The 12,953-nt window shown below is 45.5% G+C and overlaps 1 protein-coding gene across 1 annotated transcript in view; it reads left to right on the top strand.

Annotated features, from left to right (window-relative positions):
- Positions 1-12,953, top strand: part of ANTXR1 (ANTXR cell adhesion molecule 1) — a 220,168-nt gene that overhangs the window by 95,967 nt on the left and 111,248 nt on the right. The window contains exons 11-12 of the mRNA XM_069494028.1: positions 9,677-9,746; positions 11,199-11,277. Of these exons, the coding sequence (XP_069350129.1) occupies positions 9,677-9,746; positions 11,199-11,277 (149 nt within the window). The remainder of the gene's footprint in view (positions 1-9,676; positions 9,747-11,198; positions 11,278-12,953) is intronic.

The following is a 12,953-nucleotide window of genomic DNA, read 5'->3' as shown; positions in this document are numbered from 1 at the left end:
TTAACTGCTTGCCCAAGGTCACAGAGCACGTTAGTAGGGAAGTTGAGACTTGAACCCAGGATCAAGAAAAATTGCCCAGAGCTGGGAAGGAAGAGCCTCGGGCTTTAGAGTGTCAGTATGTGTAGTTTACTGTGTGACCACAGGTAAGACATCTCTCCTGGTTCTTCGAGTGGTCCCTTTTTCTCAAACCTCAGGAGCTTTTCATGCATCTGATGATGTTTCTTCCTGGCCCCTTCTTTGAGACACAGCTCTGGTTTTGCCCAATAATGTTTGAAGCAGCTCCTACAGAAATTGTGTTAGTACGTGTTCCCATCTTTCAGGCCCAGACAAAAATATGGACATTGAAATTTACTTCAGTAATCTGAAACTGTATGGGGATAAAAGGGGAGTTGCCACCAGAAGTAACTAGGTGGCAAATATTTTCATGTGGGAGCAGAAGAGCTTATTCTGGGGGTGAGCTGACAGTCCAAAGTTAGCTGCAGCATCCCCTAGTATACAGTCAATCTTGATGTTTCCCCCGCTCTACCAAGTGTGGACTTAACTCCAAGTGAAAATCGTGAGCTCCATGTGGACTCTAGTTTGAGCCATGGTCGGTGGAGAGATTTGCTTACGAACCTCCCCAAAACCTGCCTTCACCCCAGCCTTGCTGTGCTGATGATATAAGAAAGTAGACCCCCAAAACTGGGGTCCTCCTGAAGGCCAAGTGAGTTCTTGGTTTCATGCAGGAAAAGAATTCAAGAGCGAGCTGACAGAGTAAAGCAAAAGCAAGTTTATTAAAGTAAGAAAAGAAAAAAAAAGGAAGATTGCTCCACAGACGGGGCAGCAGCTATCTCTCAGAGCAACAGAGAGTAGTACTTTGTAAGTTTTCAGGGTCTTATTTTATATCTTCTATTTAATTTTATGTTAAGCGGAAGGAAGACTGTTCCTAAGATTTTGGGAAAGGGGTGGGGAGTTCCCAGAACCAAGGGTTCCTCCTCTTTTTAAACCGTATAGAGTGACTTCCGGGAGTTGGCATGGCGTTTGTAAACTGTCATGGTGCTTGTGGGAGTCTCTTTCACTATACTAATACGTTATAAGCAGGGTATAATGAGCAGTGAGGGTAACCTGAAGTCATTTTTTTGTAGCCATCTGGGTTCTAGCTGGTTCGGGCTGGTTTCTCCACCACCTCTTGCCTTATCAGAGACCTTGGTTCAGGTCTTATGTCTCCTTATTGAGCAGGGCCTGCTGGTTCCCCATCTCACTGAGTAGAAGTTGGCATCCCCTCTACTTCTGCACCAGGTGGCTGGGCTTTCATGGATGGTGACAGCAGAGGGATAGTGCCCTCCCCCATGCAATACTGCTCCTCTGTCATTTCATGGGATGATGAAACAGAAGGTGGTTAACACAGGGATGGGCCAGACTATTGGGAACCCCAGGCAGGCTAGTAATCTGTGTCCTTTCAATCTGATCTTCTTGGGTTCTGCTGAGGGAAAGGAAGAACAAGTGCTACTGGTGGATCTCTCCTCCATGCAATTCAGTTCTGGCCCCTATGTGCATACCACAGGGGCTTAGTGGCCATCCACTGTCTCTCAAATGTGTGCCCAGGGTCTCCTTCCCACCTCTCCTCTGAATTTCTGTGTAAATGTATGTCCTTTAAGAGTAGTCAGTATTTGCCATAACTTGTAACTATGATTGTGTGGAAGGCTTTCGTCATTTTGTAGACTTGCCCCTTGATCCCAATTTCAAAGGTAAAATCCTTCTCAACCTTGCCCAGCTGCAAGAGTTTGTGCATTAGGAGACACATACCTTGTGCATGAGTCCTGAATTGCCCTCTACCAAGCAAAAACAAAGCTTTTAAAAATATATTTATTCTTAGCAAATGAAAGCTGTTTTAAGCATACCAATTATTCTGACCTCAGGATTACAAAATCTTTTTTAAAAGGCTGATGCTTTGCTTAGAAGATAATTTTTAAGTTTTACAAATGTCAACAGTCAAGAATTTTTTGGTGTAGAGTTATTGGAAGAGGAGAAAATACTTAGCGAGAGCCTTGAGCCCTATACGCTTCATTTAGTTTTCTTGCAGTACTCAAAACTGCCCTATTAACTTCAGATAGAGATAAATGCCAAATACCACAATATTATGTGTAGTTTGATCCCAATTATGTAAAAAATAATATGCATAGAAAAAATTTTGAAATAGTATACATTAATAATGTTTGTCACTGAGAGTTAGGATTATTAAGGCTTTTAATTTCTTTTTCATATACTTCTCTGTATTTCCCAGACTTTTCACACTAAACATGTATTACTTTTGTAATTAATAAAAAATAACAATAAATATAGCCAGATAATAATTTGCATCCTGAGAATTCAGACTAGCTATGCTGACAACCAGTTCTCAACACAGGTGTGCCCAGAGCTAAGGGGTCATAGCCTTGTGCAGGACTTGGGAGTATGCAGGCTACTGGATCCGGGGCCTGCACTCCCCTGGGGATGGACTCATGGTCCCTCACCTTTCACTTCCTCTCTTTCTGGAGCCATGGTGTAATTTGATCCTCATGAACACAGTGACCAAGATAGCCCAGTTCCTTTCCTTCCAGGACTACCCTCAGCTCTGAGTCCTGTATTGATATTTATACGCAAGGTGTTCTGACTCTGCAGCCTTCCCACCCTGTCATCTCAGAACCTTGGCAGCAACAAAAGTCCATTTCTGGAATGCCCCATTTTTGTTATAAAGCTCCACCAAGCAGAGTGGCTTGGGTGCTATTTCATCTACCACTAAGAAAACCTGAACCCACCAAAGCCCGAGTGGAGGGATTTATCAAGAAACACTCTCTTCCTTACTCCCACCAGGATTTGTCACTCCAGCTGTTACCCTCTCCCTCTTCTACCCTTCACCTTATAACACCTCTGAACTGTTCTGGACGTTACACCAGTATCCTGGGGGCTGTGAACCACCCAGTTATATCTGTAGACCCCACTGTAATGAGCTAAAGAAGGATATAAAGCCATGGTAGGATGTACCAGGTTTTCTAACCTCAGCACTATTGACATTTGGGGCTGGATAATTCTCTGTTGGGGGTAGCTGGCTGTCCTGTATATTGTAGGATGTTCAGCACCATTCCTGATCTGTACCCAGTAGATGTCAATAGCATTGCTCCCCTAGTTGTGACGATCATTTGTCCCCTGAGGGGTAAAATCACTTCCATTTGAGAACCACTGCACTATATACATGTCCATAGGTCCTGTTTAGATAGAGGACTTGCTTCTTGTCCCATGTATATCATATATCCCGGACACAACCTGTTAGACAAGTTACAAGGCCCACTCAATGGACACATACATTCACACCTTGTGTTTTGAAGGTGCCTCAGACAATGAGCCCAGTAGTGCCCCACCTTAGTAATAACAGTTAACACATTTGGAGTCCTTATTAAGTGCTAAGTATTTAATAACATCATCACATTAAAATTTACAGTAGCCTAAGAAATGAGTATAATCCCATCTTAGAGGTGACAACTCTGAGTTAGGAATAGGATGAAAACCCTGCCTGTGATTGCATAGCCAGTGAGTGGCAAGGCTGTGGTGGGTCTCCAGAGCCTGGGCTCTTTGTGCGCTCATCATTCTCCATCTTACCCCAACCTGCCCCAGAGAATAGGATGGGAAACCAGAAGACATATCTTGGATCCCTATAGATTACAGGAACTGGTGAAACAGTTGGGTGCAGTAGACCCAGGAAACTTTCCTGGAATCTGTTGCCCAAGCTCATTCTTTGATTTCATGGCAACTAGCCAGTGAGGGCTTCCAAGGAAACCTTGTAACAACAGCAGGCCAGGGAAGGGGTGAAGGGGGTAGGGGTGGGTAAGGAAAAGGATGATGGCCAGCTTGGTTCTGCCACCTTAAAGGTCCTGGTTTGCTTTGCAAAAAGGCTCCCCATGGTTTTGAATTATCACTGAGGCAGCCCCAGCGGGGCAGTTAATCAATCATCTCCTTTCTAGCTGGGGCTCCAGAAAGCTCAACCCAGATGCTTTGAATTTCACCAACTTGGAGTCTTACTGAATACGATTTTATTTCAGATTTTTGCACACTATTTTAAAAGTCTAACTTTTTTCAAAGCTGGTTACTTTTGGACACAGTGAGAAGGTATAAATATCCAACCTAACTCTAGTCTGCCTGCTCTCTCTTCTTTTGGAGACATATTCCCAAACCAGCTGATAATAAGCTGCTGAACAGTTATATTTGGCTCTGTGATGCCCTGAAAATGCACCCTAGGCCCAGGGGACATTGGGAGAAACAGCAGGGTGAGCTCATTCAGTCCCTAACCTCTGCTGTTTTTCCCACTACCTAATGCAAATGTCACAGTAAGAATGTAAACTCTACTTTGGGGCTTACATCAGTTTTTGGAGGGTTTTAACAAACTCCCCCAGACAAAACTAGAGGTTATTTTTCTTTTCCTTTTTGCCAGAAATAAATATTTATACCAAGGAAACATTGCCAAGACTTGAAAAGTATTTGAATTATTTAATCAGCCCTATAAAAGGACTCACTCTGATTGGTGTTTGAACTGGCTAATAAATTTTAATCCTGGTTTTATCCCAAATCCATTAGTCCCCAAACTGCAAGGAAGAATTCTGGGAACTTCCTTCTTCACCAGTCTGAAAAGGATTAATTACTTTGTCTCAACGTTAAAACCTGGGAATGTACACATTTGAGTGCCTGGTTCCAGGACATGGGTTCATTCCAGTTAGATCAGGGCCTTTCAGAAGACACCTGAACGTGTCAACTTTAGTCCCCTCGTCTGGAAGGGATGCCTCCATTGGGATCCAGCCTTGCCTGTTGAAGGTCTTGACCATTTGCCTTTGAAGTGGTTAGTGTGAACAACCTCAGCTCCTGGTGCACTTCTGGCTACACTGGAAGTCTAGCTGGGTTTCCCTTGGGCAAGTCATATCAACAAAACCTGGGTTTGAATTCCAGCTCTGATGCTTGCAAGTGGTACAACACTGACTCAATTAACCTCTCTGAGCCTCAGTTTCTCAAAGTGTAAGTAAGAATAATATCTCTCTCATGTTTGTGGAAGCATCAAATGAGATCATGATATATAGTGTTAGACAAAATCAGTATGTGTATGTGTGTGTGTGTTTGTATATATATCTGTATATGTATATGTGTGTATATATATAGTCACATGCAAATATAGTAAAGCTTTGTATTTTCCTAGGATTCCTGATGTCTAAAAAGATGTTAATTTAGTAGATCACTACAAACAAACAATCAGACATTTTGAACATTTTAACCTTCTAAGCCACATTTTCACATAGCCTATTTTAGAGGTGTGGATGCCCATGTAACAAAGTGGAATAACACCGAATGCTTATGAAGTGCCCAGTATCGTGCTCTGTACTTTGATGCACTCTTATTTACTCCCCATACAACTCTGTGTCATCAGCGCTGTTTAAGAATGGAGAATTGCCCCGGTCACACATTAGTAAGAGGAAACCCTGGCATTTGCCCCTGGATCTGCTTGACTCCGACATCTGCTTGGCCCCTCGGTGCCCTCTTATTCAGTTCAGGGATGTCTAGCTCCCAAGTCTAGGTGCTTCACAGTTTGACCTAGTGACACTCATTGATCCCCAAATCCTGAGCTAAATCAAGCTCATCAGACTCCTGTAGACAAATGTTTTGGGTGAACCTATGTTATGGGTATGCACAAGATTCTGAAATATCTTTGGTAACGGACAAAGAAATTTATATTTCAAGATTATATAAAAATTCTGTTGAACGTGTAGTTTCAAACTCCCGCCTTTCCCTAATTTTCTCCCCATTGGCAAACAAGAGCCAAGGGGCCCAGCCCGAGCCCCTGCTCTCCGTCCCCCCGCCCGAGCAGTGCTGGGAAGCAGCGAAATGGCCACCCGGCGCGTGGACACGCGGGGCCTCGGCTGTCCTGGGAGTGGATTACGCCCCGTAAACGTCAGGACACCGCTGGCGTTGGCACAGGTCGCAGCGGGGCTGGCATGGCCCCCAAGCCAAACGTGGCCCAGCCGGGGAGCAGCCGAGGAGGGCTTCGTGCCCCGCTTCCCCAGTGGACGTTCCAGGAAGGAGTCAGATGACCTGAGTTATGGAAACCAAATGGCCCTCCTTTGTTTAGAGAGAGAAAGAAAAAAAAGTCACTCATTTTTGTGGTGAACTGAAAACAGGCTCCAAACCAAACAATTCCTCTCGGAGCAGAAAATGCCAGCTCCACAGAGCAGGCCCGCAGCCCGGGAGGCTGATCAACTCCGAGGGAAGGAGCCTGTCCCTCAGCCTCAGCAAAGCCTCCCCGGTCCCCCCGGCGAGGTTTTCCTCTGCTTTGCTCCGGAAATATCTGGTCTCCCAGGCAGTACGGGAAGAGGAAAGGAGGAGGAAAGTGAGAAAAGGCTCCCTGACCCGGGCCCTCCTTTCCAGCCGGGATGGAGGGAAGGGGAGACTTGCTCAGAGGCAGCAGGAAGTGAGGTGGGGCTGGAACAGGAGCAGGGTGGGCCGCCCCCGAGTCTGCCCGGCGGTGGCGCTGCAGCGTGCTACCTCGGACGCCCCGCTGGCGTGACCCAGCTCTTCCCGCAGAATGCAGCCGGGAGTCACGAGGCCTCCTGCGGCCGCTCTGTGGCTGCCCCACGGCTCTGTGGGCTGGCGCTGTGGCCAGGGATCTGCACTCTCAGGTAGTGCTAGTGCATGTGCAGCAGGGTAAGCCATGGCCATGGCCTTGCAGTCAGCCACGCCTGTCCCAAGTTCCGTTTGTTCTCTCACACAAGCCTTTCCTGAAATGGAGAGTCTCTTAACAAGGAAAGAATAATGCAGAATTCAGTTCTAGTCTTGGCTTTGCCTCTGACTTGCTGTGCAGTGGTGGGTCACTGTCGTCTCTCTGGGCCTCCATTTTGCATCTTAAAAATGAGCCTAATGCCTTAGCTCATAAGGTTGTCATGAGAAGGAAATGGAGTGCAGCTCTTAGCACCGGTGTTGGTACAACCTGTTGGATAAGCACATGGCCTGAGCAGCCAGACTGCCTGGGTGCAGACACAGGCTGCCCGGGTGCAGACACAGGCTGCCCGGGTGCAGACACAGGCTGCCCTGGGTAACGCTGGGCAAGTTACTTATCTCTCTATATCGGTTCCTCAAGTTTATCATGAAAGTACTACCATCCCTTCCTGAAAGCTCTGCTAGGAGTTTACATTTGATTAAGTCATATGCACGAAGAGTTTGAGAGTGCATGCATGAGCCTGGCTGTCAATTCAGATGCTCCTCGACTTAAACGATGAGGCTACGGCCAGATAAGCCCATCATAAGTTGAAAATACCATCAGTCAAAAATGGGTTTAATACACCTAACCTACGGAACATCAAGCCTTCATTAAATGTGCTCAGAACACTAACGTTAACCTACAGTTGGGCAAAATCATCTAACAAAAAGCCTATCTTATAATAAAGGGTTGAATATCTCATGTAATTTATTGAATACCGTGCTGAAAGTGAAAAGCAGAATGGTTGTGTATGGGTACTCACTATGAACATACACCGCTGAAACGCCTTCATAAAGTCAGAAAATCGTATGTCTAACCATTGTAAAGTTGGGGACTTGCCTGTAGTATCATCTCAGATGGGAAAACACCTTGAAAATAATAATGCTCAGTTCGGGCACTGCCTGATCCTGCACCATCATCACAGACTTTGTAATTTTATTCAACACACACTCACCATTCCTGCAACATTCCATAATCTGCCAATGGCAGATTCTAAATATGGGGGTAACCTCCAGGAGTTCCCTGTTGTTTTTAGGAAAATCCCAAAAGCTACACCATGGCCTAGAGGTCCTTGGTCATCTGGCCCTGCTCCCTTTTCTAGACTCATTTTGAGCCATTGTCTGTCTCACTCAGATTCGATGGCCTACTTGGCCTTCTTTTAATTCTCAAAAGATCGGGCTCCTTCCTACCCCCGGACCTTTGCAGTGCTGCCTCTTCTCCCAGCCCACCTTCTCCTAACCTGACCTTCAGGTTTCAGTTTACATAGCCTTTCCTAAGGGAAGCATCTCCTGACTTCCCAGATGAGCATGGGCCACCCTCCTTCTCCTGTGTGTGCATCACAATTACAACTAAATACTAATTTGTGTAATTATTAGCCTGTCAGCTCCTTGGGCAAGATGCTTCATCCGTTTTGTTCATTGCAAGCCCTAGCACAGTGCTTGACACATGGTAGACACTCAGAGCATGTATTTTATAATAATGTTGAGTAACTCTCTCTCCTGCAGCTCTTATAAAATCCATGAAAGCCAGAACTGTATTTCTTATCTCAAAGCCTATATCTCTAGTATGTAGTAGGCCTTCAATAAATATTTGTTGACTGAATGAATGAATGAATACAAAAATGACTTGGAATAACCTCCCTAACTTTTCACCACTTGAAGATTTACCTGGACATCTTCATCCCCCTTCCAATGGGGACACAGTGCTTAGTGCTCAGGTGTGTCCTCTGACCCCCATCCTGGGTGGCTCTGCTTCATAAATCCAGGCCTGAAGGGCATGATGCTTCCTGATTTCCATCCGGGCAAGATGTATTCTACAGTCATGACTTACAAATGTCATAAGAAGCATCAGTTTCACAACAAAGGCCAATAGCAGAATATTATCCTTCAGTAACATATGTATTTCTTTGTATCTTCTTGTTATAGATATTTGTAGTCACAGCCACAAATGGGACAAATATTATTCACCTTGGTTTTACTTACAGGCCCTATCGCCATCTTTTGTAGAATGTGTACCCAACAAATGTCGAGGCATGAAGGAATGACCATTATACACTGAGTATAATAACTTCTCAGCCCTGCTTCTGGCCCCAGAACTGTAATGAAGTTCTTAAGGCGCTTGAGATTAAAACCTCTTAAACATTTTCATGGTCATCCATTAGAACAAGAGCAAGAACTCCCCCACCTCCAGAGTCCCCTGCTCTAATCCATCTTCCACAGCCACACCTGCTAAGACCTCCAAAATCATCACTTCGGTTGTACTCAGAAACCTGCGAACGTTCTTTTCATAGTTTATAGAACTTTGTCCAAATCCCTCAGGCTAACTCAGAGGACTTGGGCCAAACTTCTTTCTACACTGATCTTTTAAAATCCTACTTATGTTCTACCCTGGAACATACCTTTTGTTTGCCCTGTCCTTCCTCTCACCTGGAATGCCTCTTCCCCATCTCCCCGCCAAAGCACAGCTCGTGTTCTGCACTTTCCTGTGACCCGACCGCATCGCCCGTGTAAAGGAAGCTCCCTGGCTTCTGAAACCCAGTGATATTTTGGTTTAGTCACTTTTTATATTTGTCAGCAAACTTTTCCCACAAATATGGCGTCACTCTCAAACTAGACTTAAATGTGCAGCTCCTTAGGACTGGTCTAATATTTCCGTTTCCCCTGTGTCCCCTGCTCTGTCTCGGGAGGGCGCTCACTATCTGCTCACTGCTTGGCTCAACTGGGCGTACAGGATCAGGACACTACTATTCGAGCAGGAGCCCTTGAGTTCACTGCTAATAGATTTTCCTGCGCAAGGGAAGTTTCTATTTTGAAAAGTTTTTTGTTTTTCTGGTATCTCCTGGACTTAGGTGTTGTTCTCTAGAAGTCACTGAATTTGAAATTGTAAACTTGCCTCACTCCTCTTAATCCAGTGACTTCCTTTTCACAGATGAGAAGCCCTTCGCTGTGGAAGATACTTATTTGCTGTGCCCGGCACCCATCTTAAAAGAAGTTGGCATGTAAGTTTTCACCAGCAACTGAACCTCACAGCCAGGGAGGAGAGAAGAGGTAGAGGGGATAAACAAAGAAGAAAGTGTCTTTCTCAATTGTCATAATGGAATCTGTCTCTAGATTCCTCCAGGAAATGATGGGGCCAGTGTTTACAGGGAGCCAGGCCCCGGGATAAGTGTTTTACAGAGTCTCTCACTTCATTCTGCCAACTTCCCCGTGAACCAGAAAGTCCCACCGCCCCAGTTGTACAGACATGGAGACTGAGGCTGAGAGAATTTAAGTAGCTCGCCCAAGGTTATATGGCAGCAAGTGGAAGAGTTTGGGCTCAACCTGAAGTGTGTCTAGTTTAATCACAATTTTGCTTCTACAAAGCTCTCACACACATTACCTCGCCCTGTCATCATTATTGCCCTATAGATGATTGTTATCTCCTGCTTAGAGATAAGGAGACTCAGAAAGGCCAAGTGGGCCCACAGCTGGTTCATGGCCAACCAAGACCCCAGATTCAGGTCTTCTAACGTCACCTTCAGTGCTCCTTCCTCTGCTGCTCCTCAGAGCATGGGGTGTTCACCCAGACCAGACAAAGTTCCCTGAACTAATTTATGGGGGAGAATCTCATGCTATTATAATAAGTGCTAATGAGATGTGATCAAAATATTCAACAGAAGAAAGAGAATTAGCACCCTGAGCAAGAAAATAAATACGTGGAAAATCAGAAAGGCAGTGTTGGTGCAGGGAACAAAAGAAGAAACAGCCTCTGCAAAATCATGTCTGTAACAGGCTGGAGGTAGAAAGGCAGCTTTGAGGAAAAAATGTTAAAGTTGTTCATCTGAATTCCGCTTTCAATCATTTGTCCATACTGTAAGACCTGCAACTCTGGTTGCCTGACATCAGCCTGTGATACCGCTGATTCCACACCAGTGTCCATGCTACTAAAGGCAACAGAATGTAAGCTCACATTTCAGTGAGTCTCTTATAGATGGGAGGAGGTAGAGGGCAAATTAGTGCATCCACTGCTTTGCCTCTGTAAGTTTGCTGGGTAGGAACAAAGCCTCCCCCGCAAGATCACTGAGAGTCCAGATAATGGTGGTGGAATATCAAAGTTTATAATTTGCCCAGTATATCCTCATTAACTTGGACCATTTTTGAAGAATACCTTGTCCTACTACTGTGTAGCAAGTAAGTTAAATGGAAACAGGCTTTGCCCGTTCAGTGCCATTTGCTCCAATACAAGAAGGTCTGTCCTGGCATCTCTCTAAAATGCTAGAGGAGGATGGGCCATAGAGACCATCCTCCACACTTTACAAAAGAGGAAACTCAGACCACCCAGGTGAAGAGACTGCAGTCCCAAGGGTAGTTAAGAACAGAGCCCATAGGAGACCTGTGTGTCTGGCAGCTCTCAGCCCATTCCCCACTGCTCACTGTGCTGAGTGTCTCTGGTTCCCCTGTTGTCATTGCAGGAAAGCTGCACTCCAGGTCAGCATGAACGATGGCCTCTCTTTCATCTCCAGTTCTGTCATCATCACCACCACACACTGTGTAAGTCATAACCTTTGCCTTTACTAAAGATTTCATTATCATTGTCATTGTCAACACTGCTTAAGCACCAATCTTATCCAGATATGTCCCAGGAAAGCTTTTTGGTTCTTTGTTCCAGCACTGCAACGGATCAGGGGTGTGCTCTATGCCAGAGTATATCAGACATGTCTGTGTTGTGTCCTCTGGATTCCCCATTTCTGTGGTTGGGGGAGAGACCTGCACTCACTGGCCAGATGGGGAGATGGGCTATGTCTGTGCAGTAGTCAGGGTAGATGCCTGCATGAATGGGTTTAAGAGAGAATGGACAGAAAGGAATTGGGTGGCATATGCAGAAAGCAGGTCTTAGGGAGTTTTTCTCCAAAGGGATGCAGGAAAATGGGCATTGCCTGGAGGAGGATGTGGTGTTTACAGAGGGCCTTTTATTTATGGTGGGAGAAATTGCAGTTTGTTTATGATTGTGGAAATGATGCAGGACAGAATATAGAAAACGGATGAAGCAGGAGGGGAGGCAGGGGCCCTTGCGATGGGGATTGTGAGGCAGGAATGGGAACTGCGTTCTCTCTACCAGCTCCTCAGATATCCCTTTTCTGAATCCTTCATGTCAGGCAATTTTCCTTTCTGGCTAAACATAAAATCACCCGGAGAGCTTTTTAAAAAGATGAATGCCCTGACCTCATGCCAGCCTGACTGAACCAAAATCTCTGGCATAAGCCGTAGTTTTAGTGGTCTGAAGACCTCCTTGGGAGCTTGTTGTATGCAGCTATGGCCGAGAACGCTTCAGCCTCTGCAGTTGTTCCTGTCCACTGTCAGTGTCTCAGAGCTCAGCCTGCCAGGGGGCAGCCAGGGCTTAGTTCATGCAAAGACTTCAGCCTCCAGCATGAGTGTTTCCAAAATAATCTTTGTCTGAATATCCAGTTTCTTTAACAAAATGCACTTTTTCCATTAGCTCATTCTAGAAACTAACGTGTTTGGCCTGATGGTCAGCTTAGGTAGTTACTATGGTCACTTCCCGGCTGGCCTTTGGAAGATATGTTGTTAGAACCCCTCAGTAATTGGGGTTGTGTCCTTAATACCGTCACAGGTGAGCAAGAGCTAGCAGGCATGCACTGCAGCCAGATAAAATAAAAATGAGTTACCCCATAAAAAAACCAGAAGCCAGTCTTCATGATGGACAACACTCTCTCTCCTCACTACTCCCACCACCAATTGTCATCCTGTGTTAGGAGCAAACCAATTTTCTTGAAAACAGTTACCCTGTAGTAGTGGGCCAGTGTAGTGGGCACAGATGATGGAAATGTTTTACTTGACCAAAGCAAGAGACTAAGGTTGTCACAAAGAAACGTCACCACTGAGAAATGTCCATGTCTCAGGCATCAGGTTGACCCCCAAATCTGGAGGCCTGAGTAGGACACCACCAAATTTGAAAACTGTATTGCAGAAGCAGTGAAATTTCTTCAAGTGTACCCTGTCTGATTCTGTTGGAAACTGACCCTTTAGGAACCTACCAACCTGCAGGAAATGATCAAAATATCCCAATCTAATAACTCCATTCCAGATTCCTCCTGGCTTTTGAGTGATCCAACAGTTTGGATCTGGATTTCTCATCATGTCTGACCATACCACAGAGAAACAGCCGCTGCCCTTGAGACCACAAGGGCAGGGAAGTGGGAAGGGAA

The sequence above is a fragment of the Eulemur rufifrons genome, chromosome 19 (assembly GCF_041146395.1).
Source record: "Eulemur rufifrons isolate Redbay chromosome 19, OSU_ERuf_1, whole genome shotgun sequence".
NCBI lineage: Eukaryota > Metazoa > Chordata > Mammalia > Primates > Lemuridae > Eulemur > Eulemur rufifrons.
Note: the sequence above shows the minus strand (reverse complement) of the source record. Positions and strands in the feature narration are given on the sequence as shown.